Here is a 26,312-nt window from a genome sequence, read left to right as displayed (position 1 = left end):
TCTTTTTGGTTTTTTCTCTCAAAAATAAAGCATTTGGGACAGGTCACCCTTAGCTCATGGAAGAAGGGAAATGTTGCTGGTAAGCCTTCCCGGTGGGTTCATTACTGCTCATCACCACACCTCCATTTCCACTTCCAAATCGTGGCTGGGCTTTGTCCGGAGGCCAGCTGAAAGCTCTGTAGGAGGGGATGGGTTGTGTAGTGGCTCTTGCAAAAGCCTCTGGGTTGAGCTGTAGAGCATCCTCAGAATTTGTGAGCAAGGCTGGACCCTGAATCCTCTTCCAGGCTGATATTTCCAGGTTTAGACAGGGAATGATGTGTTGTCTGCTGCCTCTTGCACCATTAGGGGGTATGCAGCACTTGGGTACTCCCCATTTGTGGCTAGCCGGCCTTCCTGGCTTTGCGACCACACTTAGCATGCTGACACGTCCTGGGTCACCTGCCTTCCCCAGTAAAATGCCGCTTGGGGTCCCTTCCTGCTCTTCTTCGTTCAGAGCTGGGTTTTCCAGATCCCTTCCTTTCGCTGGCTTTCCTGTCTCAGTAAGCAAAGAACTGCTCTACTCCCCAAGTCATAGCTTGTCACAGCAGAGTTAGAATACTCTGCCCAAGTTACCAAGGTTGGGAAGTATAGGTTTTGGTCTGTCCTCATACCTGCTTCCCAGAGAACTTGGAGCGCTGAGTCATTTGCGAGGAGGATGTCTTGTGATCACTAGTTGTACAGAGGGAACTCGAGGCCTGGAATAGTGCATTAATTACACCATAGTAATTCAGATGGAGACTCTCCAGAGAGACGTACTGGGACATTATCCCCTTACACCTGCAGTGGGATGGGGTTTGTGCAGAGCGTGTGTGGGGCACTGTGACAAAGTGATGCTAAACCATGACCTTCCCCTGTTCCTCCCCCCCACCCCCCGCCCAGGTGGACCACTTGGATAAGAAAGGCCAGTGCGCGCTGGTCCACAGCGCACTGAGGGGCCACGGCGACATTCTCCGCTACCTGCTGACCTGTGAGTGGTCCGTGGGCCCACCCCAGCCAGGCGTGCTGAGGAAGAGCCAGGCCCTGCAGCAGGCTCTGACAGCGGCCGCCAGCATGGGCCACAGCTCGGTGAGTGGGGCTGCCAGGGCTCTTCCTGGGAAACTGGGAGCCCCGTGTAGCCCAGTGGGTCTGGTGTTTTGCATCCACCTTCTTCTGAGTTGCTAGCTTGTGATGCACCAAAGGAATGAAAGAAAATGAGGGTTTCACCACGTGTAAAGATCTTCTGTTGTTATCAAGCCTGTCCTGTGAGTGAAAACGCTGGGGAGTGCCCACAGTCTCAGGTGCTGGCCCGGTAGGGGCTGGCTGCTCCCACGTGGAGCCCCTCCATGGTGTGCATTCTCTGCTCTTCCTTGTTTCTTCCCCTCTTCCTTCCTTGTTCTATTTTTACCCTCTAGCTCTGCTGTCTACCTTTTTCCCCTTTGATTCATTCTTTTGTCCTTGTGATCTTTTAACAATAATCACATGGAATCCTAATTATAAACTTGTTCTTGAGTATTTGAAGGATTTTTAAAAATAGAACTTCAGTGCTCTGGTAGCATGAAAGAGTGCTTACCATCGTGGTTCCTGCACTGAAGGAAAACCTCATACCGTAGTTACATTGAGCACTTCATTTCTGGTAGGTGTCAGTATTCCTCGATTTGAAGAATTCATTGGCATCTCCTGACCTGTGTGTCTGTAAATTTAATAATATTTGACCCTCTCTCTCCGTGTATTTCTCACACTGTATTACGTATCTTCAAGCAGTTACAGAGTTGCCAGTGTTTGGTAAGATTCTTCTCCACAATGACTAAAACGTAAATTTGGTTGCAAAGCCAGCTGGCTGACTTTTAGCATTTAAAACACTAGAGCAGATACACGCACACACTGCTAGCTTATTGTTGGCATTTAAAACATCGAAACTATACACATACACTACTCCAGCCAACACAATATATTGCAGTAAGTTGAATGCAGAAGCATATAAGAAAACGCAGCTGTCTTTTCTTAATACAGACATAAAAGAGATTTACAAAAATGTGAAACGATGCCAGTCAACTCCTCTATATGTTTTAGCTTGAAGAAAATACTCATTTCATAAAAATGTGTTAACTGTTACCATGTGGTGGGTTTATTATAATTCCTTTAAAATAAAAATGTGAATAAATACTTTTAAATACCCATATACATAGATTCAGAGAGAGCACGTTAAGTCCACTTATTTGAATGTAGGTGTTTTTCCTCTTTAAACTGTTCCCTAAATCTGTGTGTGTCCAGAATGTGCAAAATCATCTTAGGGAGCACAGGGAAGCCACAGTGGACGTGACCTTGGTCTCAGCTCGTTTTAAAGCTGGCTGCGGGGAGCTGTGGAAAAGCAACTGCAGGACATCCAGTAACTGTTCCGTGGAAAAGGACAGGATTTGTTCACCAAAACACTTGAAGGGTGTATTAGTTTCCTCATGCTGTTGTAACAAGGGTCCACAGACTTTAGTGTCTTAAAACAACCTGTTCTGGAGGTCAGAGGCTGAAATTAAGTTGGGTCAGGAAGCCAGTGTTCCTTCTGGAGGCTCCAGAGGAGAGTGTTTCTCTGTTTTTTGCAGCTTCTAGAAGCCACCTTTATTCCTTAGCTTGTGACCCTGCCTCTATCTTCAGAGTGTGTCACTCTAACTGAGGCTCCTGTCTCCTGATGTCTTCCTTCCTCTGACCCTGGTTCCTCCTGTCCCTCTTATAAACAGCTGTGTTCTTATCAAGTGTATATCAAATATACACTTGGATAATTCAGGATAATCGTCCCATTTCAAGATTCGTCATCACATCCGCACATCCCCTCCTGCCATGTAAGGTAACATTCACAGGTTTTCAGGACTAGGATGTAGGGCCCTTATTGGGAGTGGATTGAGAGACTGGAAAATGGCTTCGGCGAGCTCGAGGTCGCTGCCACACGAGTGGGGTGGATATTGGCTCTGGTTCGGGGCTCAGACACTTCTGTTTCCCCGCGGGCCAGCACCCCTGCCTCCACACCTATGACCCAGCCTGCTCTTTGACAGAGGGAAAAGAATAATGTTGTCAGTAGAGAAATTTGGAACAGCACTATTTTATTTTACTGAAAAGGTATGTACATCACCTTGTTTTCCTTCCTTGTGAAAAAAGGGAGTCACCGTCTTCTGGCGACTTATGCAGAAACTGCACTGTGTATGATCTCCCCTGTCCTTTGTTGATTAGGCTGGCATATTTGGGTCATGTTGGAATTCGTTAGAATTCTGAGTACCTAGTAATCCTGAACAATGTTGCCGAAATTCACTGTCTTTTTTCTTCTCCTTCTCAAAGGGAAAGTGTGAATAGCATACGAATTATGCTGGAAAACCGTTTTCATCATGTTTTCTCTCCTTGTGCAGCATAAGATAATCATGGTTAAAAAACAACACACTCTCTCCTTTGATACATAGGTTACAATAAGCACATGTGGCTTTGAGAACTCATTAAATCACCTTGCCACTTCTGACAGGTGGTCCAGTGCTTGCTGGGACTGGAAAAGGAGCATGAAATAGACATCAATGGCACCGACACACTGTGGGGAGAAACAGGTAATTATGGTTCCACTGCTTGTAGTTGGGGCCAAGTAGCTTCTTGACGTTTTAGCCTGCATTTTGGCCCAATTGTCTTAAGAATGACTTGGGATGCATCTAGTCCTATTGTTATTTTATCACAAGGCATTTGAAGTTAAGAGCTTTTAAAGCTTCCCAAATGGCTAGTAAAACTTTTCTAGAAGCAAGTGTAATTTGAATCATTTCGGATTTACCAGCAGTTTCTGTGCATGTGATGAATGTCAGCTAGAAATACCCAAATAAGGTAGCGGTTTCTGCTTTGCTGAGTTTTCTCATGTCCTAACCGACCTGGTCTTCCTGTGACCTGTGCAGAGTGAGCAGAGTGGGAACTTCCAGCCCCATGTTCAGATGAATCAAAGGTGCTCAGCAAGGGAGGCTCTGGCCTGCCTCCTGGAAGGAGAGTAGCACTCAGTCCTCGTGGAGCTGCTTAAAATCCTGAATGCCAGCTAACAAGTCAGTTTCCAAGGGCGTGCGGGTGTGTGTTGAGCTGTAGTGGAGGAAGGAAGCCCGGGGCGAGTACATCTGAGTTGGATACTTGTCAGCTCAATATAAATAACACTGCTTTGAAATTTTCCATTTGACTGAATCGGTATTAGAAATGTAAGACTTTGTGAGCAGTTGTTGTTTAATAGATGTAACCAAGGTGTTTAATATGCATTTCCGGGCTGTGTCCTGTGTGTATACATAGCGTATATGACTTCAGTGTCTCCTGCAGAGATTTGTTTCCAAATGCTTCTCACTTATTTCCTAACAAGCCAAATGGTGGTGTGTAGAGTCCATCAGCTCACTCATACTTATTAGGAAAAGCCTCAGAGTTTCCTGGTGGGTATCACAGGTGCTCACCCCCCGACCACGGTTGCCATCACACACACACGTGGGGCTTACAGTTGCTTGATGTGGGCCATGGAGGTCCCGGCAGGAGGAGAGGTGGCATGACCCGGGGTTCAGGGAGAGCACAGGACCCCCAAACGGGATTGGATTATGCTTGGGGTACACGTGTGTGGATGTAAATACTGGCCTTAATTCCTTCTGGAGTCTTTCCCCCACCCATTTCTCTGTACCACAGTAGGGACTGCTCTGTAATTTGATAGAAGGACAGCTTCTACCACTTCCTATTGTGTTGCAGGATAGCTGGGCAGGTTAGCACGTGACTTCCTTTGTGCTTAGCCAGAAGGTCCGAATCCCTGCCTTCCGTTGCCTGGTTATTCAACTTCGGGCAGGTAACTTTGCCTCCTTGTCAAACGAGGTAAATAAGTTTTTATAGGATTGCAGTGAAGACTAAATGAGATGAGATAATCTTGGCCAAATGTTCCCAATGATCAGATTCCCTGGGACAGTTGAGCCTAGAAATTCTGATTCATTAGGTCTAGGGTGAGTCCAAGACGACCCTTTCCTAACAGGGCACCCAGGTGGTTTCGTGGCTTCAGGACAAATAGAGAAGCACTGTGAGAAGCTGTCTAAAGTGCCGGCCTTACAGTGCCAGTAATGAGAGGAGCTGGTGATGATGATGAGGGTCAGTGCTAGTAGCAGTACAGTGACAGCCCTCATTTAGCTCAAATAAGAATCTCCAATCTTTAATATTAGAGTTGAGTTTTCTTTCTGGAAAAAAATGTCCAGAGAAGGGCTTCATTTGAGGGCTCTGTGTGAGCAGTCTGTTTTGTCTGGAGATGATGAGTCCTGAATTTCAGTAACCACCTCCCTCCCTTCCCCCCTGAGAATCTGCTAGGTTGCAGGCTAAAGAAGCACGTAAGGGAAACTACAGACACCCATCAGCCTCAGTGAAAGGATGAGTAAGAGTTCAGCCTCTCCCTTCCAAAGCCTCATGCATAACCTTCAGACCACTTTGCAGCCTGAGAAGCAGGTCACATCTTCCCTCAGCAGGCATTAAGCGTGAATTAACTCAGGCAAGCCTTTGAGAGACTTTTGAAAAAATTTAAACCAAGTGAAAGCTAAGCACTATTTCTCAGGCTTCGAGGCCCCAGCAGTGCTCTGTGGCTGCATGTCAGTAAAACCAATCTTGCCTGCTCCGCGTTTTTCTATCTGATACCTTTCTCCTGTGTTCCTTCAAAAATGTCCACCAATGTCGGCTACCACAAACGCTCCTGATTTCCAGGTCTGTGGTTGTCAGAGGAATACTTTGAAATCTTGAGGAGGAGGTTTTAGATGAGAAAACATCTGCAAATAACGGGGCTTTGCACGAGTGTCTGCTGCATTGCTCAGATTGTGAGGTCTGTGTTTGGGATTTGGCCACATAGGGTCCACACCACCTGACCCCGAATGCCTTCTGGAAGAGAAGGCCCCGGTGCTGATGACAGCCTGAGTGGATGGGTCAGCTCATAATCCTGTTCTCACCAAGCCGCCAGCTGGTGGGTCCCCAGCAGCTGCTCTGTGCACTCTTCCTAATTGCTGGGGACCCTCAGAGTGAAAGCGATTGTTTTGCTTCCTGGTTTGTTTGATCCTCTTTCCTGGGTGTGGTCAGTGGTGCTTTGTGTCTAAGGCACTCTAGGATGGAGCTTGTCTTTCTCCAACCACAGTGAGAGGGTAGGATCCCAGGAGTGATCGTGTCTGGGGTGTGGGCAGGTGACGGGACAACCAGACGCTGTGTGTGAATAATGCAGTTCCTTATTTCTGTTTGACCCTGTGTGAGTTCATACAAGTCTGTTCAGTGTAGGTTAGCTATGGACAGCTTGGCTTTAAAATGCCAGCTGATGACGGGCTTCCCTGGTGGCGCAGTGGTTGAGAGTCTGCCTGCCGATGCAAGGGACACGGGTTCGTGCCCCGGTCCGGGAAGATCCCACATGCCGCGGAGTGGCTGGGCCCGTGAGCCATGGCCGCTGAGCCTGCGCGTCCGGAGCCTGTGCTCCGCAATGGGAGAGGCCACAACAGTGAGAGGCCCGCGTACCGCAAAAAAAAAAAAAAAAAAGCCAGCTGATGGGGCTCCCAGAGAGGGTCTCCGGGGTGTGTTCTTGGCTCACCTGCCCATCTTTGAAGGGCCCGTTGGTTTCCATGCAGTACTACGCCGCCCTGTTTGGAGCACAGCTACCTGCCCATCTGTCCTCTCCCAGCCACGTCCAGGAGGTGGGAGCGCTAAATCAGTGTGCAAAGTCCTCCTCCACTTTTCTGCTGGGAGGGACCTTTGCAATCCCGGGGGAGCTGCTGTGTGTTGCACAAGTAGGGTTTTCATGCCTGTTGCCGACTGGAAGCAGCAGTTCATCAGTGAGAGATAATGACAGCGGACAGCCGGGGAGGAGGGAGCACAGGGGGCACAGCCCCACGGGAGGCCCTCTGCCACCCAGGCCCATCCGCGTGGAGGTGATGGCAGTAGGTTCAGTTGTGTGTCTTCAGTGCGCTGAGCAACTCCCTGCTGATGACCTGGAGTCAGCAAACAGTGTCCCGAAAGGGGGTGGCTCCTGCCTTAGGTATAAAGAGACAAGACAGTGTATAGAGTAGATTTTTAAGACATTCATCTAAAATGGGAACAATGTTTACTTTGGGGTTTATTGCAGTAAACTCAGAGTTTTAAGAAAAGTTGCAGAATACAGATGTGCCTTGGCGATATATGGTGACTTTGGTTCCAGACCGCTGTAATAAAGTGAATGGCACAGTACAAGTGAGTCACACAAATTTTTTGGTTTCCCAGCGCATGTAAGTTACATTTACACTGTACTGTAGTCTATTAAGTGTGTAATAGCTTTATGTCTTTAAAAAATGTATATACCTTAATTTAAAAATACTTTATTGCTAAAGAAATGCTCACCATCATCTGAGCCTTCGGTGTGTTGTAATCTTTTTGCAATAATAACATCAAAGATCACTGATCACAGATCACCGTAACGAGTACATAATAATAATAAAAAATTTTTAAATACTGCAAGAATTACCAAAACATGACACCGGGGCACAAAGTGAGCAAAGGCAGTATCTGCAAAGTGCAATTAAATGAGTTATGCCTGTATGTCTACTCGTTTTGGAGAGCAGAGGGCCTAATTTATGTAAGTTTTCCTTTCCACCAGCATCTGGAGCCATTTGCCTTTTACGTCTGTTTGATGTCTAGATCCAGCCCTTCCAAAATCAGTCCTGTAGCTCTTTAGCGCTTCTCCTCGGGCTCACGCAGTTCAAGGAGTGTGACACTCAGGCGGAGGGGGGGAGTAAGGAGAAAGCTCGGAGCTACAGCGCAGTGGGCTTGGGGTGCATCTCCACCAAGCGGCTCTGCCCGCGAGGCAGCCGAGACCCTCTGCTCGTGACGTTCACACTCTTGGTCGGACAGCCTTGATCCCATGGTTTCCAGGCAGCCTGAACCATCAGATGCTTGCGTTATCTCTGTTTCAGGCATTCCACAGCCATAACAAGCAAGTACTGGCTCCCACGAAGTCTTGACCTAACCGAGTTACTGTTTCCTTGTCAGCGTGTGATGGGAATCTGCCCAAACTGGAATGATCAGAAATGCTTAACTGGTGACTCATGGTGTTGTGAATTGTCAGAGGAACTGTGCTTCCAAACTCTAGGCCACTGTCAAGTCTGTGAGCCTGTTGTCTGTCTCTGGGCAGAACTTCACGCTCTTTACAGGGGCATAAAGGCCCTTCTGTTTCAGCAAGTTTGCCTGTCTTGTAAGCAAAGACTTCCCAGCCCCGGCCCCTTGGGGTCACCTTGCAGTTCCCTTCGTAGTACTTACCACTGATAAATTCGATTGTTGGTGTTGCTTATTTGATGCAAGCTTGTCGTCCCCAAACTGTGGGCTTCAGGAGGGCAGAACTTTCCAGGTCTCCTGTGCTCACCTCTGTGTGGTCACTGTGTCTGGTCTCGTGTTGTCCGGTAGAACTTTCCGTGGTGATGGAAATGCTTGCTTTCTGTGCTGTCCAGCCAGGTAGCCACTAGCCACTGATCTTGCCGGGTGCTTGTCACATAGGTGTTGAATGAGCGGACAAGCGGGTTTAGAGAAAACAAGGCTAGGTAACTTTTAGGGTAGGTGACACTCACTTTGCAGAATAATTTGGGAGAAATTGTGTTGTTGGAGGGGAGAGGTAAGGAGCCCAGTTGCTCATCGGGACCCAATCCTCGGGTGTCTTCGTGTCTTGCTGGATTCCAGGCTGGCTGAGATGCCTTCATCCCAGTCATCAGTGTGGCTGGGTGCTGGGTTACATCTTTTGGAACACCCAGCTATTAGCAGCCACACGTGGTGTGGGCACGGGTGACAGGCCAGGATGGACCGTGCCAGCCCCTTCTGTGTGTCCATAACATCTCCCTCCCTGCATCACCAGCCCAACTGCCCACTCCCCCGATGTGCCGTGCCCTCACACTGTTGTCCCTCGGAAATCCTTCTCACTGCTTCACAGCTGGTCTGCAGCAGGCCTGGAGCCGTGGGCTTCACCAACGGACAGGACGCTGTCCCGCCTGCCATACGACTGCTCCCAAGGGCTGCCCTTCCCTAATTTCTGACCTGAGAGGCCCCGTCAGTCAGAGGGAGGTAGACGTCTGACGGAAATGTTTCATGCCAAGTGTTCTTTTATGTTGTCCATGCTCTTTTAGTTGGTAAATACTTTCCAAAGAAGTTGAATCATTGTAAACACTATGTTTGTATTGCCCAAGCTGTTACCAGCGCCGTATTTTCCTGTCTTTCTAAGAAGGGCTGAAGTTTTCTCCCCAGTATTTAGCTGCGTGGCCCTCCATCGTCATAGTTCACACAGGCAGTTTGGTCCAGCATGTGCGCTGATCACAGGTCACTCACTCTTCTCTAATTCTGCTCGGAACTCTGGATGGGACTTGACTCTCAGGCCCAGCCTGTCAGCTGGGGTGTGGGCATTTCCAGGCGAGTCTTGGGGGCGGGTCCTCACATCTGCTTCCTTACGGGGCCAGGAAGCCAGGTAATGAGTTGTACTTCGTCCTTGATGTCTTAAAAGTTTCCCTCTCGTCTCCATACAGCTGCTTCAGTTTCCACTCTGGGGCTCTGCCTGTCCTTCTGGGGGTGAGGTGTCCTCCTGCTCTCATTGCAGGGACCACAGACAGCAGAGCTCATCACACCCAAAGCCACCCCAGAGCTCGGTGCGTGCATGTCGGGCGACAGGATGCCTTGTTGTTGATTTAAAAATAACCCTTTGTTTATTCAGATTTCACCTGAGGTCTTTTGGAGAGAGGAGGGCTATTGTTCGGTAAGAATTTAAAGAGTGCTTGAGACTTACTGGGTTGAGTTTGGCCTTCACACAGGTTAGGTACATCTCAGGGCAGAGTTCAGGTGAGAGACTGGAAAGAAAAGAATCGGTCTCTTGCTTGTTGGGGCATGTGGAGAATTTGTGTGAAGGAATTTACTAAATGTATCTTGTAGGGAAAAGCAAGTGACTTCTCTTGTACACTGAAGATACCTGATTTTTTTGGAGGTCCTGAGCCCCTCACCAGTACTGCTGTTGGAAAATCCTTGTCCAGGCACACCTTCCTCTGCTGGTGTTTGCTTTAGGAAAGTATAAGAAGATTGGTGGAAATCCAGGTTTCTGTCAGTCCTAAACAAGGTAGAAGTTCTTGGTTGTCCTTTGAAAGCATGAAAGAGGGGTAACCCAGGACCTTAGAGGATATGAGGGAGGGGATAACCCAGAATGAGGTGGGGAGAGGTGATCCAGGATCCTGGATGGAGGGGGCAACCCAGGACCTAGGCAGGGAGGGGAAGGGTGGATAACCCAGAACCCTGGAGAGGATGGGAGGGGGGAGCTCTGGACCCTGAATGGAGGGGAATTGGGGAATAACCCAGGACGGTGAAAGGGGAGGGACAAAGTTGAGTAATGTAGGCACTGGGGAAGGGGGTAATGTAGGTACTGGGGGAGGGGGTAGTGCAGGCTCTGGAAGGAGGGAGATGGGGTCACCCTAACAATAGAGAGTATTTGGGGGGTAAGAACCAAAGGGACTGGGTGTGTCCACACCCTGTCCCCTTCCTGCTCTAGCAGACCCCTGGGGTTTGCCCCTGACGTGGGTGTGTTCTGGAGACCTTTCCTCTGCTGAGAGGACAGCAGGAATCAGCGGACCTGTGTGTCCCTGGCCTACAGGGCAGGTGGGGGGCAAGGAGTGGGGGCCCGTAGAAACCCGCAGAGGCATTTCAGGTGTAGATGGACTGGTAGCTTGACTGCTTACCGGGACCCTGTGCTCCGCCTTCATCCTGCTGCTTTCGCTGTACACAGAGGCCTTTGTTCTAGGGAGTTCCTTCCTATTCGTTAAAAAAACAAAAACAAAACTTGGGCTCTCACCAGAAAGGCACGTGCTCATCTACATTTTGGTAGCTTAGAGCATCTTTACCCACAAACGCAGCCGCTAGTTCTTTTGGTCACTCCCTCCTAACAGGACCGCACGTGATCTACCTGCTCTCCCCCAGAAAAATCATCCTTGATTCTTCCAAATTCCTACAGCAGTGATACTTGGATTCTCTTTTTTTGAGCCTGGATCTCAACTTGTGTAGGATGGTTTTGTCGAAACTGCCCCCCCCTTTTTAAACACTGACCCCTCACATGGGGTCCTGCCCATAGCTCTGTTCTCCTCAGCCCACGCCCAGCCCTTTGAGGGCACAAGAAGGAGCACGTTGTATGTGCTTCACATAATTCGGTGTGTAAAGGGGGTCTGTCCAAAATGGGAACATTCTCAGCACACTTTGCAAGTGACAGCTGGTCAAAGCTGCGATCCCCTGATAGATTTTTGGCACAAAGTCCGTATGAAACATGATTTATGTCATCCATAGTTTAGGAAATTGTTTTTAAATTGAATTATGTTATTTATAGCACACATAATTCCTCAAAGGATTTGAAGAGGCTTACTTGAATTAATACATATAAGAAGAGGGGAAAAAGTCAGGAATTGGACATGAGGAAGAGCAGGGATATTCCTGCCATAATGTCCTGAATGTTTACTAGGTTGAGCTACTGTTTTGGCCGTAGGATGCTGTGTGACCAGGGTTAGAAGGAAACATAGTCATTACAGATTATTCTTACTGTCTGTGGGAGAAAGCTTAACAGCTCTTCAGGAGAAGAAAAGTGTTTTCTAGTACCCTTGTTCTAAAACAACGTTCATGGTCTGTTTGATTAGTTGGATATTTTTTAAAAGGAGACTTCTTAGGGGCAGAAGTGTGAGAATTAAGAACTCAGATTTCAGCCAGACTCCCTGACTTCAAATCTTATCTTCCCTCCCACTAGCTGTGTGACCTTAGGTGAGTTGTTCAACTTCTCTGGACCATATTTTCCTCATCTGCAAAACCAGGATGAGTGGTACTTGCCTTGTAAAAGTTAGGGGTGTGTGTGTGTATATATATATATATATATTTTAAGATTTTTGATGTGGACCATTTTTAAAGTCTTTATTGAATTTGTTACAATATTGCTTCTGTTTTATATTTTGGTTTTTTGGCCCCAAGGCATGTGATGTGGGATCTTAGCTCCCCAACCAGGGATCGAACCTGCACCCCTCCCTCATTGGAAGGTAAAGTCTTAACCACTGGACCGCCAGGGAAATCCCAGAAGTTAGTTGTATATTAAATTTATGAATTTGAAGGGCCATGAAGCATCATGTAGGAGGCAGTTTACGAGTGTCAGAGTATATTATTAAAATATGTCAGGATCTTCGTCTTTTGCTTGTGAGAAGAGGTAAGCTCAAGGTCCTTCTGTTCTGCCGTCTTGTCCAGTAATCTCACATTGCACTGTTTTCTTATCCTTTAAAAGTTCTCAAGACCTAGGACCCTTAGAATCACAAAGCATATCATTGAAAGAGACTAATAAGCTTATGGTATAGGTGCAGGTAGTTGAGGTCCAAAGAAATTTAATTATTTCATCAAGGTTTCACAGTGAATGGGTGGCAGAACCAGGACCCAAACTCTTAGATAACCAGGATCTTCCTATTCTGATTGAGAGCATGCCTCCAGGTTCTTTCAGCTGCTTGGGTTTAATTTCTAACTGACACTGAATCAGCTTTATGATTCAGGGCAAATGATGTGACTCAGTTCCTTCACCTCAGTAAAATGGACATCATAATCTTCTAATTCGAAGGATTCTTGTCAAGCTTAAGTAAGAATTTACCCATAGTCTTTTTGTGTGTGTGTGGTACGCGGGCCTCTCACTGTTGTGGCCCCTCCCACTGCGGAGCACAGGCTCCGGACGCGCAGGCTCAGTGGCCATGGCTCACGGGCCCAGCTGCTCTGCGGCACGTGGTATCTTCCCGGACCGGGGCACGAACCCGTGTCCCCTGCATCGGCAGGTGGACTCTCAACCACTGCGCCACCAGGGAAGCCCTCACCCATAGTCTTTTGCCCAGAGCTCGGCAGCTCTAAGTGTTCAACAGATACGATATGCTGCAAAGGTTGTGATGAGCTGATTGTTAATATTAATTATTGTAATATATTTATGCTATACCTTTGGTCTTGATAGAGCATTGAAATGAATGCTTAAGTGACAGAATCTTAGTTACTTTGCAATTCCTTTATGGATTTGAAGGATGGAAAAGAATTTTGGTCACATGGGAAGTCCCATTTCGTGGCAATGACACATTTTATTTCTATAAAAAAATTCCTTGGTAATTGGAGGTTCATATTTAAACTGTGTACAGAGACTGGCAGCATGTTGTTACTCTAGAACTGGTCACATGCCAGGGGTGTCTTGGTTCCTCAGGTTTGGTGTCTGCCTTGCTTTGTAAGTAGTCCATTGGGAAATGGGCTGGTTTGGTGCGGGCATCTTTATGTGTGGTTTGGTTGCCGCCTGTTGCCTTGTCAACAGAGATTCCCTCTCCGTGACCCCAGCCCGGCCTGCAGCTGCAGGCCCTCCTGGGAGACTTAATGCCAAGTGCAGAACGAGGAGGCAGGGTCAGAACAATAAGGAAGGTGTTCCAAGCAGCCACTGGTGAGCTTCAGAGAGCTTTGGGGCAGAGCCGGCTTCCTGTTCGCAAGGTCACCCTCCCAGCACGGGTGTCAACGCTGGGGGTGCTGGAGGCTCCTGGGGGTTCGTCTCCCGGTGCAATGGCATTTTTCAGTGAGAGCAATCTTTGTTGTGTTTTATTTTATCCTTTGCATTGTTGAGGATTCAGATTTTTGCGGAGATGAAGAATTTATAGCTGTTGGGGAGTTTGTTCTTCTAATGGAAGCCCTCCCCTCCTTCAGCCAGGAAGGAAATACTTAACAAAGCAAGGCTATGATACTGGACTTTTATAAATCTCAGCCCTGTCCGTAGAAGGGGGAGGGGGAGGGGGTATTGCCTGACTTCCCAGGGCGAGGACAGGGCACTGCTTTCATTCAGAGGCCTTTGGGACCAGCCTCTCTGAGTGGCAGCCCTGCCCAGACCCAAAGGGCAGCAAAGCAAAATACAGGCCGACTAGCCTCTGGGGTGACAACTCCTCGAGAGGTCATTTGTTAAGTGCAGGGCGAGGGGCTGCCATTCCCAAAGAGGTTTAAAAAATTATAGAATCCCAAATTACATTTCAGCATTTAGATAAAATAGCTGAGAATTCCCCGGCGTTCCACGTGCACTTTTACCTTTGTTCTCCTCCGGCCCGGGTTCTGTCTTCACTGCCTTTGTCGCATCTAATGGTTTCCATCCTGGTCGCAACTAGATGACATTTATGAGACCCCTGCTGCTTATCACTATTCATTTTCCACCCATTTTTATAAAAGATGGGAAGAGCCAGCATGTCAGGAAATAAATCACACCAGTGAACACACGTAGGGAAGCAAAGCCGAGCGGCGCTGCCCACGACCCGGGCCGCCGTCTCAGCCGGCAGGAAGCGCGCTTCTGCGGGTGCGCACTGTTGTGGCTCGCGTGCTCAGCTGGGGCCTGGGGGTGTGGGCTGGCTCGTCACTGTGTGGTGTATGAAGAGGTCACTGTCCAGAAGCAGGGACCGCCTGCGTGTGCTCTGACCTGTCACCCTTTTCTGTAAGTCGGGAGAGAAGGATGTGGGCAGAGGGGGGGACACTCCATTGTTGAAGCCCCCAGGCCTGCCGGCCTGGCCCAGGAACACACCCCTGTGTGTCTGAGGGACAGACCTGCCATCAAATATCACAAACAGCCCTGCTCATGGAATGACTGTGTTCCAGGCAAGTTGCCGTTGAGCTTTTGTAAATCACATCTCTGCCCAGAGAACTTTAGTTCTTAAAAGATTCCTGGAAATGATCCATTTTACCAGGAACCATCATCTCTCACTGATGTTTTCAGTGAGGATTTCGTATTGTTGAGGGTCAGTTGGGTTTTCTTAAAATGAACATCCGCCACGACCAACGTACTCATGCTCTGAAGACAGAAGACAGTATGGCCGAGGTAAAATGAATCAGAAAATGACACATGCCCTCATGGGAATTTAATTACAGAAATGCCATCTTGTTGAGGATTTTGCAGTAGAAGAAATTATGTTCAGTTTGAGTCCTACGAAGCGCCGTGAGCTCAGGCTGACTCTGAGAGCCCCCGTTTCCTACCAGGTCTTCTTTCTCCTTCCTCTCTGAATTCCGCTGGCCGGAAGCCACAGCTTTGCCCTGCTGCCAGGCGCTCTCTCCTGTCCGGTCCCTCCCCCTTCTCCGGCCAGGCAGAGTGCGCTGACCCTTGTTAGGGGCCGCTGGTCTGCTCGGAAGACAGCCTTTTCAGCAGAATAACTGGAATTCCTGAGCAGAGTTCTGCTGGTTTTGTTTGTTTGAGCATCTGGTTGACTGTTCTTCAGCCTGGCTTGTTTCCGAATATGGTATCCTTAACTCCTCGTGGCTGCTAGAACTTGAGAGACACCCTTAACCTCAGGGGTCCTGAGTGACGGCAACAAAAAGATTCCCTCTGAGTAGAAAAAGGAGAACACAGGTCCTGTTGTTTGGGGCATCGGGGTGAAAGCGAGAGCCTCGTTAGGAAGGTGTGATCCATTTTAGGCCGGCTGTGTGAGACTCCCAGCCTGTGCTGATAGGTGCTTCACCTTCTCAGAAGAAGGCTAATCACCAGAAGTGCAGCCGGGCGGGCTGGAAGGGAGAAGGGAATCCAGCCCTGTCTCCGGGCCTGGGCGGTGCTCCCCTCCGACTGTCAGCTGTTCTAACTTCTGGCTCCTCTGGCACCTCCTTCAAACACGGGGCCCTATTTTTAGTGCCGGGCTGTCATTTTTGATGTGCTGTTGCAAAAAAAAAAAAAAAATCAGTGGCAGCTGCAACAGAAATCCTGACTTAAAGGCCCCATTTATAATGCGGATGAAGCCTGTTTACCAAATAAAAGAGACTTGAGCTTATTACATCCACGGTGTCCTGCCTGCGCCTGGCCACGTCGCCGCCTGCAGCACCAGTGCCCGCGCCGTGCCACAGGCCGCTCCCGGCAGAGGAGGGGCTCCCTAATTGCAGGAAGGATGCCGGGGAGCCCCAGGCCCAGGGAGTGGCTCAGCGTCCAGAGCTTCCATCTCACAAAGCCCCCGCTTGCAGGGATGTGGTGTTAGACCCATCCAGACAGTGTGAAGAAAAGCGCCCCAAGGCCCACGTTACTTCAGAATCGTCAACATTCACACCGTGGCAGGAGCAGACCGTGACGGGCATGCCCGGCAGCGGGACCAGGACCCGCTAGTGTAGAAGCTCACAGGACAGACAGGATCACTTGGCCACCGATGCTCAGACGTTTGGGGTATGGGAACTCCCACCTCCAGCCCAGTGCATCCGTCTATAAACCGATATCCGTACTAGTCTGTTTACGGTATTTATTTGTAAGTTATTTACAAGTTTAGATGTGCGATGGGTGACAACGAGCCTGTCTGTGTAACACGGATAGGAATGGCACCCGTGGTCGAGACCCGAGACAGCTTCCACTCCCCGTCTGTGGTTTTTACTGGTTGCCCTGTCTTGAGAAAATCAGTAAAGCGGTTGGCGACTTCTTTGTCCCTGAGAGGGAGCTGAGGTCCAGGTGTCATGTTTACATCCTTTGGGTGTGTGCGGTCCTGGGAGGTAAACCGTGGTCGGCCGACAGAGCTGGAGTAGGCATGGTGTCTGTCCTGAGAAGGGGGTCTGGAGAGGACACAGGGAAGCTGCATTGCTGAGCCCCTGGCTCCCCGTCTCAGCGACGCCGGGAGACCCAGGGTTCCCAGCGACGCCGGCCCTGCCCTCCCGGAAAGGGGGCCATTGTGGGCCTGTCCTGAGACCGCCCAGCAGTGCTCTCAGTTCTGAGCTATTGCCCTGTGTGTTCTTCTGTGTTTTGCTTCTTGGAATCTCTGTTAAATTTGGGAGGCGGACCCGTTGCACTGCATTTAGCCGCGTGGTGTTTATTTGGTGGCCGTGTAGTGTTGGCACCATGACCTGTGGCCGGCTGTCCACAGCCAGCTGGGCTGCTCCAGCTCAGGCTGTTACAAGCACGCCTCCCCGTGTGCTCCAGGGGCACGTCCGGGCACCCATCTACACCTGGGTTGCTGCGTGGAAGGATGTGTACGTCCTCAACCAGCAGCGAGTCCCATTTCTCAATTACTTGGACTGCTAGTGAGGTTGGGCGCTTTTCATAAGTTCGTTGGCCTTTGGACTTCACCTTTTGTGAAGGATCTATTCCTGTGCCTTCCTGGTTTTCATACCTGAGATGTCTGACTGATTTGGAGGGACGCTTACTTTATTCAGGAAGCCAGAAGTTTGAGGTGTGAGGTTGTATGTAGAGATGGAGTCGCCCCAGGACTAGAGCCAAGCCGCAGCGTCGGGCGCCACCCTCTCCTTCCCCCTCTGTGTTGTAGACACTCCCAACTGCGGTGTCTCCGTCTCCCACCCTCGCCCCTTCCTGTCCTCTGCTGAAGAGCTTTGTCTTGGCCTGGGGCTGTCCCTGCAACCTGCCGCTGTCCTTCCCTCTAGACAGGGGTTCATGCCATGGCAGAGCCCCTCTTCTAACTAAACCCGTCTTTCTGCCTCCCCAGCCCCCACTAGGAGTCATGCCTTGGGGGTGGGGAGGCGCAGTCACTGCTATGAGGGTGTCCTGAGGACCCTTGGCCTGCATTCGTTCCCTTCACACCGTGCTCGTTTTGTCCTCGGCTGACCTTCCCGCAGCACCTCTGCTGCCAGCTACAGCTCCCTGCCTCAGGATCACACTGGGCTGTTCGCCCGGGCACTCAAGGCCCTCCACAGCCTAATTGTCCTTTTGTTCCTTTGCTGACATTCTTAACCCAGGATCTGGACTTGTTACAGACATTCTAAGCTCCCTGAAGGCAGGAAGGATGTGATATGCTCTCACTGCCTTAGCAATCGTTAGCTCTTGTTGACTGAAATGTGTGACTTTAGGGTAAGAAGCTGGTCTTGACAGTAATACTGATCTTTGTGTTTGTGTGGCCCTATGTTCTCATTGTCTCTTACTGTGAAAAAAGACGACAATAAGACAAACGCTTAGTGGCTCCCGAATCTGCGTTTGGGCCAGGCTTGTAGGGACGGCTCATCTCTGCTCTCACAGCTCTAGCTGGTGTGGCTTGACTGTGTCTGGGGACCCCTTTCCAGGATGGCACACACGCACGTAGGTGACAGTGTTGCTGGCTGGCTGCTAGGACGTTGGCCACGCACAGCTTCTCCCAGTGGGTCTCACCTCAGGGCTGCTTGGGCTTCCTCACAGCATGGCAGCTGGTTCCAAGGAGCGCTCAAGGAAGTGGAAGTTGCCCACCTCAGGGCCTGGGCCCATGCACTGGCACGGCATCATGTCTGCTCTGTTCTGTTGGTCAAAGGTATCACAGAGGGACTTCCCCTAGTGGTCCAGTGGTAAATAATCCGCCTTCCAACACAGGGGACGCAGGTTCAATTCCTAGTCGGGGAGCTAAGAACCCACATGCCGCAGAGCAACTAAGCCCGTGCACCACAACTGCTGTGCCCATGCGCCTCAACTAGAGAGCCTGTGTGCTGCAAACTACAGAGCCCACACACTCTGGAGCCTGTGGGCCACAGCTTACAGAGTCCACGCGCTCTGGAGCCCACACGCCACAACTAGAGAGAGAAAACCCACGCGCCACAACTAGAGAGAAGCCGGCATGCCACAACGAAGAGCCTGCGTGCCACAACGAAAGGTTCTGCGAGCCGCAACTGAGACCCGATACAGCCAAAAACAATTTTTTTTAAAAAGAAAGAAAGAAAAAGGTGTCACAGAGCCTGCCCAGATTCAAGGGGGGCAGGATACGTGGTCCCCCTCCTCTCAGTGAGAGGAGCGTGAGAGAGTCTGTGGCCACCTTTAGCCACTACCATGTGGCCATCATACTAACAGACCCCTCCCCCGTGACTTCCCTCTAGCCCTGACGGCCGCTGCAGGACGAGGCAAGCTGGAGGTCTGCGAGCTGCTGCTGGAGCGTGGAGCTGCTGCGTCTCGGACTAACAGGAGAGGGGTCCCTCCGTTGTTTTGTGCGGCACGCCAGGGGCATTGGCAGGTACCCGGGGGACCCCGAGTGCTTCAGAAACAGTGAATGGGATAGAGATCGCTACTGCCCGTCTCCCCTACTGGGCCCTGTCTTTTTCACATTCTTGGCTTCTGCTTGTGCTGTGAGCACTGCTGTATCAAGGCAGACATTTGACAGGCTAGCACAGTCAGCCACATTGGCTGGTAACTGGGAGCAAGGCCGGTAACCAGGTCAGAGACCCACAGCTGCTTCCCCGTAACCGGGGAGGGGAAATGGAGTGGGTGCACCCCATCCCGACAGCAGAAGACTTGCTGTAACACAGCGGCTGCTGTGGTTGTGCAACCCACTTGTCCAGCAGGCTTGGGAGAAGAGTGGCGTTGTTGTGCTCCTTGGGAGGGGAAGCCTTTTCCCTCTGGTCCTGCACTGTGATTCAGGCTGGTTTCTTTTTACAAGGAGCGACGCATCATTGCTTTTAGTCTAATTAAGGGAGCAAGGGGTCCTTGATAGCAGTGGTTCAGTCATTTATTCCTTCATTTTGTAAACAGTGACCATGTATCTACCCCGTGGCTGGCACCAGGTTACACACAGCTGCAAACAGACAGATGGATTTCCGCATCATGTCCATTATAGAAGGAATTTTCTAGACCCAAGTTCACAGCGCGGAGTCGCAACCCTTCCGGTTCCTGCTAGCTCTGCTGGCAGGAGCTGTGAGGGTGCCCCACCGAGATTCTGGCTTTTCTCCTTCCCGTTTCTAAGAGCTTGGTTTGTGCCGGCCACTCCCTGCCTATCTCACGAGTCCTTGAGATGCCCTGGCTAATAATCCTCTCTCCTGTTCTCCGTGTTCCCTAAGTCGTGGGGGAGTCTGGAGACATACGTTAGTGTGTCAGGAACAAGAGAGCAGTGGGAACATGCCACCTTCTGCTGTGGTGGCAATAAAACAAGCACGGTGCCAGAGGGAGAGAGGCTGGACCACAACCCCCTGGACAGAGCAGTTCCCTCCAGGATGGTCATTGTAAGAGACCCCTCTCTGGGTTTTTTTTCCCCTTCTCACCATGTACTGTTTAAAGGCATAACTTGGAGGCTGAAACTCTCCTCCAGGAAGCTTTGCTAAAAATCACCTGCTATGAAGGTCCCCCAGTCCTAAGCCTCAGGAAGCAGACTGCTGAGGGGAGAGGGTGGGTGAGTGTTTTCGCATCCATTGCCCGTGCCGCGTCCGCCTGCTGCAGGAACGTGGTGTCAGCACCGCCATGGGGCCATGGCTGTCGTGCCTTCCCTTTAGTTCTGCTCAGCTACCCCACGTGCCCTGTAGTGGCTGTCGTGTCATCACTTGACTGTGCTTGGAATCCTCCCTTCTCCAAATTTCTGCCTTGTGTGTGCAAGTTTTACAGACATAGTAATGAATCAGGCTTGTTAAAGAGAAGATATATTTGGAAGAAGAGTCTGTTCGAAGGAATACAGTAGAAAGATTTTACAGGCCCCATGGATCACACGACTTACAGGGGTTTTTAAAAAGAGGGGAGAGTCCTTTCACTACTCTGAAAGGTGGAAAAACCATCCCGAGTAGAGAGCACGTGATTCAAGGGGCAGCAGGAAGCGTGTAATCCCGAGTGTTTCTTTCAGATCGTTGGGTTGCTGTTGGACCGTGGCTGTGACGTGAACCTAAGTGACAAGCAGGGCCGGACGCCCCTCATGGTGGCTGCTTGTGAAGGGCACTTGAGCACCGTGGAATTTCTCCTTTCGAAAGGTAGCCGCACTGTCCCCCCCTGCGTGGGACTCTCTTGGAGGGACAAGGACAAGAGCTTTGGCAGACTCGTTCAGTACTTTCTGATTTCGTTTTTTTGGTTTTTTTGTTGTTGTCTTTGTTTTGTTTTTGAAAAAATCTTTTTGTTTAGTGTTCTTGTCATGGAAATTTTTTAACTTGCACACAAGTGGAGGGAATAGGGATACATCCCACGTACCCTTTACTCAGCTGCAGGAGGGATGGTCATTTCACCCTTGGCTTCAGATGCTGTTTAGGCCAGGCCCCTGCGGGTGTGAAAGGGTCTGCCTCTGGCCTTGTCTTTCCACGGTCACGTTCTGTGAATGGGCTTGTCTTTCAGGTGCCGCCCTTTCTTCTCTGGACAAAGAGGGTCTGTCGGCATTAAGCTGGGCTTGTCTGAAAGGGCACAGGGCTGTGGTCCAGTTCCTGGTGGAGGAAGGAGCCAAGATCGACCAGACGGACAAGAACGGCCGCAGCCCCCTGGACCTGGCCGCCTTCTACGGCGATGCGGAGACCGTAGGTACCGCGGCGGCCACGCTCCCCACCTGTGCCAGGCGGACTGGGCCGCGTGGAGACTCGGGAGCTGAGCCATCCCCAAGTGTGCATGGCGCTGGCCCCGTGTGGCCGGGGCATACACGTGTGCTGTGGGGTGGCTTTCGTTTTCCTCTAATTCTGTGGCACGCAGTCTGTTCCAGACCTGGGGTAAAGATTTTAATAGACTCTAAAGGCTTAAAATTCCATGATTACAAACTGCACGCACATACATGAATATGTGTACACACGTGCATATGTTGTTTCATTTTCTTACAATTTCCATGTAAATAGAATGCCTGTATAGATCATTTAAAAATCACTTTTATATGTGAGAAATTACTCATCAAATAATCAGTTGGTTTGTTTTTAAATTGATGCGGCTTTGTCTAGAAATAACAGAAAATGCTTTGGGCACTGTCTTTATCTCTTTGCCAAAGGCCCAAGTCTAACTGAGGAAGGAAGGGATAAAACCTTAATAAACTAAAACCCACAAGATGTCTTTCAGGGCAAAAACCACCTTGTCAGTGTCCATATCCCAGGCACCAAGCAGGTGCTGGAGGAATGTTCATCTCTCCTTGAGAATTATCATTTATGAATCGTTACGTGTATCTAAGGTGAGGATTAGCTAGACAGACGGGTACTGTATTGCTGGGGGCTGTGGACCTCGGAGCAGAAGCCATCCCCACCCTGCACGTCTGTGCCTGATGGTTTTACAAGGCAGTGAGGTTACAGTTAAATAGTTTCAATTTCCTGGACATTATACACTGTACTTAAATGTCGATTTTCAGAAACAGCTCTTTAACTAAACCTCGCATCTCCACGCTTTTCTCTTTCAGCTTATGTTACATTACCAGATCCTGTCGTTTATCAACATTAGGGAAGAGTGAAGGATCTTAGCATTCTAAGCGTCATTTAAAAAAAGTCTTGGTAAAAACACGTAACATAAAATTTACCGTCATAACCATTCCTAGGTGAAGAGTTCAGTAGCGTTACATACATTTCACATCGTTGTGCAGCCAAAGTCCAGGCTTTTTTTGTCTTGTAAAACTGGAACTGCACCCGTTAAACAGTTACCTCGTTACCCAACCCCGCTCCCGGCAAACACCTTTCTACTTTGCGTCTCTGTGAATGACAGCTCTAGGTCCCTGAACACAAGTGGAATCGTACAAGATTGTTGTTTTGTGACTGACTTATTTCACTTGGCATAATGTCTTCTAGGTTCATTCATGTTATAGCATACGTCAGGATGTCCTTTTTTTTAAGGCTGAATAATGTTCCATTTATGTGTTTACCACGTTTTGTTAATCCATTCATCCATCATTGGGCACTTGGGTTGCTTCCACCTCTTGGCTATTATGAGTAGTGCTGTTGCGAACACGGGTGTGCAAATATCTCTTCGAGAGCCTGAAGATTTTTCGAGATCTAGCCATTCTTTTGGATAGATACCCAGATGTAAGATTGCTCAATCGAGGGGTAATTCTATTTTTAATTTTTTGAGGAAGCTTCATGCTGTGTCCGTAGTGGGTGCATCATTTTACATTCTCACCAAAAGTGCACATGGCTACCTGTTTCTCCACACCCTCTCCAGCACTTATTTTCTGTTTTGTTCTTTTCTTTGACAGCAGCCATCCTAACAGTTAATAGCTTGTTGTTTTGATTTGCAGTTCCCTAGTGATGATGAGCATCTTCTGACACGCTTATTGGCTATTTTTATGTCACCTTTGGAAAAATATCTATTCAGATCCTTTGCCTATTTTTTTTTTTTTTTTTTTTGCGGTACGCGGGCCTCTCACCATCGCGGCCTCGCCCGTTGCGGAGCACAGGCTCCGGACGCGCAGGCTCAGTGGCCATGGCTCACGGGCCCAGCCGCTCCGTGGCATGTGGGATCTTCCCGGACCGGGGCACGAACCTGTGTCCCCTCCATCGGCAGGCGGACTCTCAACCACTGCGCCGCCGGGGAAGCCCCTTTGCCTATTTTTTAAATTTTATTGAAGTATAGTTGATTTACAGTGTGTTAATTTCTGCTATACAGCAAATCGACTCAGTTACACACACATATATATATATGTATATATATATGTTATTTTTCATATTCTTTTCCATTACGGATTATCACAGCCTTTGCCTATTTTTTTTTTTTTTTTTAAATAAATTTATTTTATTTATTTTTATTTTTGGCTGCGTTGGGGCTTCGTTGCTGCGCGCGGGCTTTCTCCAGTTGCGGCGAGCGGAGGTTCCTCTTCGTTGCCGTGCACAGACTTCTCATCGCAGTGGCTTCTCTTGTTGCGGAGCACAGGCTCTAGGTGCGCCGGCTTCAGTAGTTGTGGCACACGGGCATATTTGCTCCGTGGCATGTGGGATCTTCCCGGACCAGGGCTCGAACCCGTGTCCCCTGCATTGGCAGGCAGATTCTTAACCACTGCACCACCAGGGAAGCCCGCCTTTGCCTATTTTTAAATTGGGTTTTTGAGGTTTTGTTCAGTTGTAGGAGTTCTTTATATATTCTGGATATTAATCCCTCTAGTGTCATTTTGAACAGCTGGTGGACTGATAGGATCTACTAGATCCACGTGAAAATCTAAGCAGGCTACAGACTTTTCCAGTGAATAGAGCAATTTTAGTGGCCAGCATGGTTTTCCCTGTTGTTCTCTGTTTAGTCCAAGTGACAGCTGTTTGATCACATCACGGCAGTCTTTGTACCATGGTCTCACAGTTGCCACCTTTACAGTGCCCATATTCAGGTCTCTTTCCTAAGCCCTAAAGTGAGTTATAACCGGGTCCAGTTGACCCTGGTCTTTCCAGCTTCTGTACCCAGGCTGTGTGGGTCTGAGTGTCTCTGAAGTGTCATTGCCATAACCTGCCAGCACGCTGGAGCTATGGCAGAAGCCTGCCTCCTGAGTAACTGGAGATGAAAAGGTGACTGTGTCTCGTCTCTGTGGCCTGGGAAGTGGGGTGAGACAGACAGGCGATAGCGTGCGTGTACTGTCTGTGGTCTGTGGGTGCACAGACACACGTCCCGCCCTGGGAACATCCACCTGCCTGTCTCATTGCCAACATCAAAATCACTTTAGCAGAGTGGGTGTGAGCTGTGGATTGCAGCTCCTCTGCTCTGTTCTATGTCAGCTTCGTTTCCCTTCTGAGATCCCGTTAGGCCAGAGCGTCTGAGACCAGAGTGAAGCTAAGACCGCCAGCTCCTACGCCAGCTGCAGCGTCGGGCAAGGTGAGGGCTCCTGCTACCCGTGCCCTCAGGTCCTGTGTCTCCCTTTTGCAGGTGCTGTACCTGGTCGACAAGGGGGCCGTGATCGAGCACGTGGACCACAGCGGCATGCGGCCCTTGGACAGAGCCATCGGTTGTCGAAACACATCTGTAGTGATTACACTGCTGAGAAAAGGAGCCAAGTTAGGTCAGTAAACTCTGCAGTTCACCAGCGAGAGGGAGGGTACCTTCAGATTTTAGAGTACGCGAGGGACCGTACCCACCTGCTCCCGGGTGAAGAAGTAAGATGTCAGGCGTGTGGAGACTTTTTTTGTCCCTCTCTAAGGCTCAGTTAATCACAGTCATTCAGAGTGTGTAAAAGACTCATATTATTACAGCCCACGTGGGCAGAAAGCAGAGGCCAGTGTTGAAGGACAGCCCAGCCCTGGGAAGCCACAGCGGGAGCAGTTCCGGGGGCCTCTGTGGGGAGGGCCCGAGGGCGGGTGGGCAGGAGCTGGAGGGCGGTTGTCATGACCCACGAGTGCGAGGACTGCTGTTCGGGAGGGGCGGCTAGTCCTCTGGGAAGGCCAGCGGCAACCCTAGCACAGGTTCTGGGAGGGAGAGCTCTCGGGGCTTACTGGAGACGAGACGGGGTGACTTGAGGATAATGTCAGGGACCGGAGCTCTGAGGAGGTTGGAACGTGGTCCAGGGTTCAGAGTGCGGGGAAGAGTGCCCCGTATGGCACTGTCTTTTCTGGTCTCACGCCAGACCTTTGGCTGCCAGCAGTTCTGGGGAGGGGACTGCGATGAAGGTGGTGAAATGACATTATTAAGCAGCTCATGGTATCAGGAGCTATTCTGAGCAGTTGCATGTTTTAACTTATCTCATCCTCACCTACCCTGTAAGTAGGGAATGATGAAAGCATCATGTTACAGAGGAGGAACCCCAGGCCTGAAGATGGTGAATAGTTCCCCTGAGGTCATAGTGGGCGGCAGGTCACCTTGAACCTGAGTCCGACTCCTGAGGCCATGCCCTTAAGCGTTGTTTGGAAGAGGCTTACACAGAGGTTGTGGCTGTGCCGTCAGCCGGGAGAGAAGGAGACACAGGCGGGAGCAGGGAGGCCGAGGGCGGGGATGGTGGGAGGAGGGCAGCAGGGCCAGAGCTGGCGTCTCAGAGTGGATTTGGTGGTGACTCTGCAGCGAGTGTGAGAGATGCTGAGAAGCCTCGCGTCCACCTGCGCGTGGTCCTGACAGCACTGCAGGGAACTAAAGAGATGATTGGGAAGCAAATCCCCGTAGAAAGGAGGGGTGGCTCATGGCTGCGCTGATGCTTGCGTGTCCCAGCACTCTTGTCCCCCCAAGTGACAGGGTGTGCGGGGTGCAACTCCCTGCTCAATGCTCCCTTCCCTTCGCTGTATTGTCACACAGGACAATACACCTGCAGGACACGCTGCAGTGTCCTCTGCAGCTGGGTTCTCTGCTGTTTGTGGGCTTAGCTGTGACGGGGCCACGGAAGCATTGAGCTCCTTTGCTCCAGGCCCACTGGAATGTCTCTGAACGCATGTTTATTTTGCAGGAAATGCTGCCTGGGCGATGGCTACTTCCAAACCTGATATTCTGATTATACTTTTACAGAAATTGATGGAGGAAGGAAACTTGATGTACAAAGTAAGTGGTGTCGCCCTTTTCTTGTGATCCTGTAAACAACCTATGAGCAGCCTCTTCGTTTGCGGTATAATGGATGTAGCTGTGCTGCTGCACAGAATGCATGTAGCTCAGCTAATAGAAGTTCTGGGAAGTGCTAACCTAGCCTTGTGCCCAGGATTTGATATCCTCACAGCAGAATCTTCAATGTGGAAAGCACTCCTCTTTGTGTTTGAGAACCATTATTTCTGAACGAATCCTTGGGGCT

The 26,312-nt window shown here is 49.9% G+C and overlaps 1 protein-coding gene across 8 annotated transcripts in view; it reads left to right on the top strand.

Annotated features, from left to right (window-relative positions):
- TANC1 (tetratricopeptide repeat, ankyrin repeat and coiled-coil containing 1) overlaps window positions 1–26,312 on the top strand; it is a 233,235-nt gene that overhangs the window by 200,355 nt on the left and 6,568 nt on the right. For all 8 annotated transcript variants that reach the window (XM_067741822.1, XM_067741816.1, XM_067741817.1 and 5 more), the window contains 7 exons: window positions 919–1,104; window positions 3,518–3,596; window positions 18,808–18,941; window positions 20,532–20,655; window positions 21,011–21,186; window positions 24,476–24,608; window positions 25,977–26,068. In XM_067741822.1, the coding sequence (XP_067597923.1) occupies window positions 919–1,104; window positions 3,518–3,596; window positions 18,808–18,941; window positions 20,532–20,655; window positions 21,011–21,186; window positions 24,476–24,608; window positions 25,977–26,068 (924 nt within the window). The remainder of the gene's footprint in view (window positions 1–918; window positions 1,105–3,517; window positions 3,597–18,807; window positions 18,942–20,531; window positions 20,656–21,010; window positions 21,187–24,475; window positions 24,609–25,976; window positions 26,069–26,312) is intronic.

The sequence above is a fragment of the Pseudorca crassidens genome, chromosome 6 (genome assembly GCF_039906515.1).
Source record: "Pseudorca crassidens isolate mPseCra1 chromosome 6, mPseCra1.hap1, whole genome shotgun sequence".
NCBI lineage: Eukaryota > Metazoa > Chordata > Mammalia > Artiodactyla > Delphinidae > Pseudorca > Pseudorca crassidens.
The sequence above is the reverse complement of the archived record's forward strand: the minus strand, read 5'-3'. Positions and strand labels throughout refer to the sequence as shown.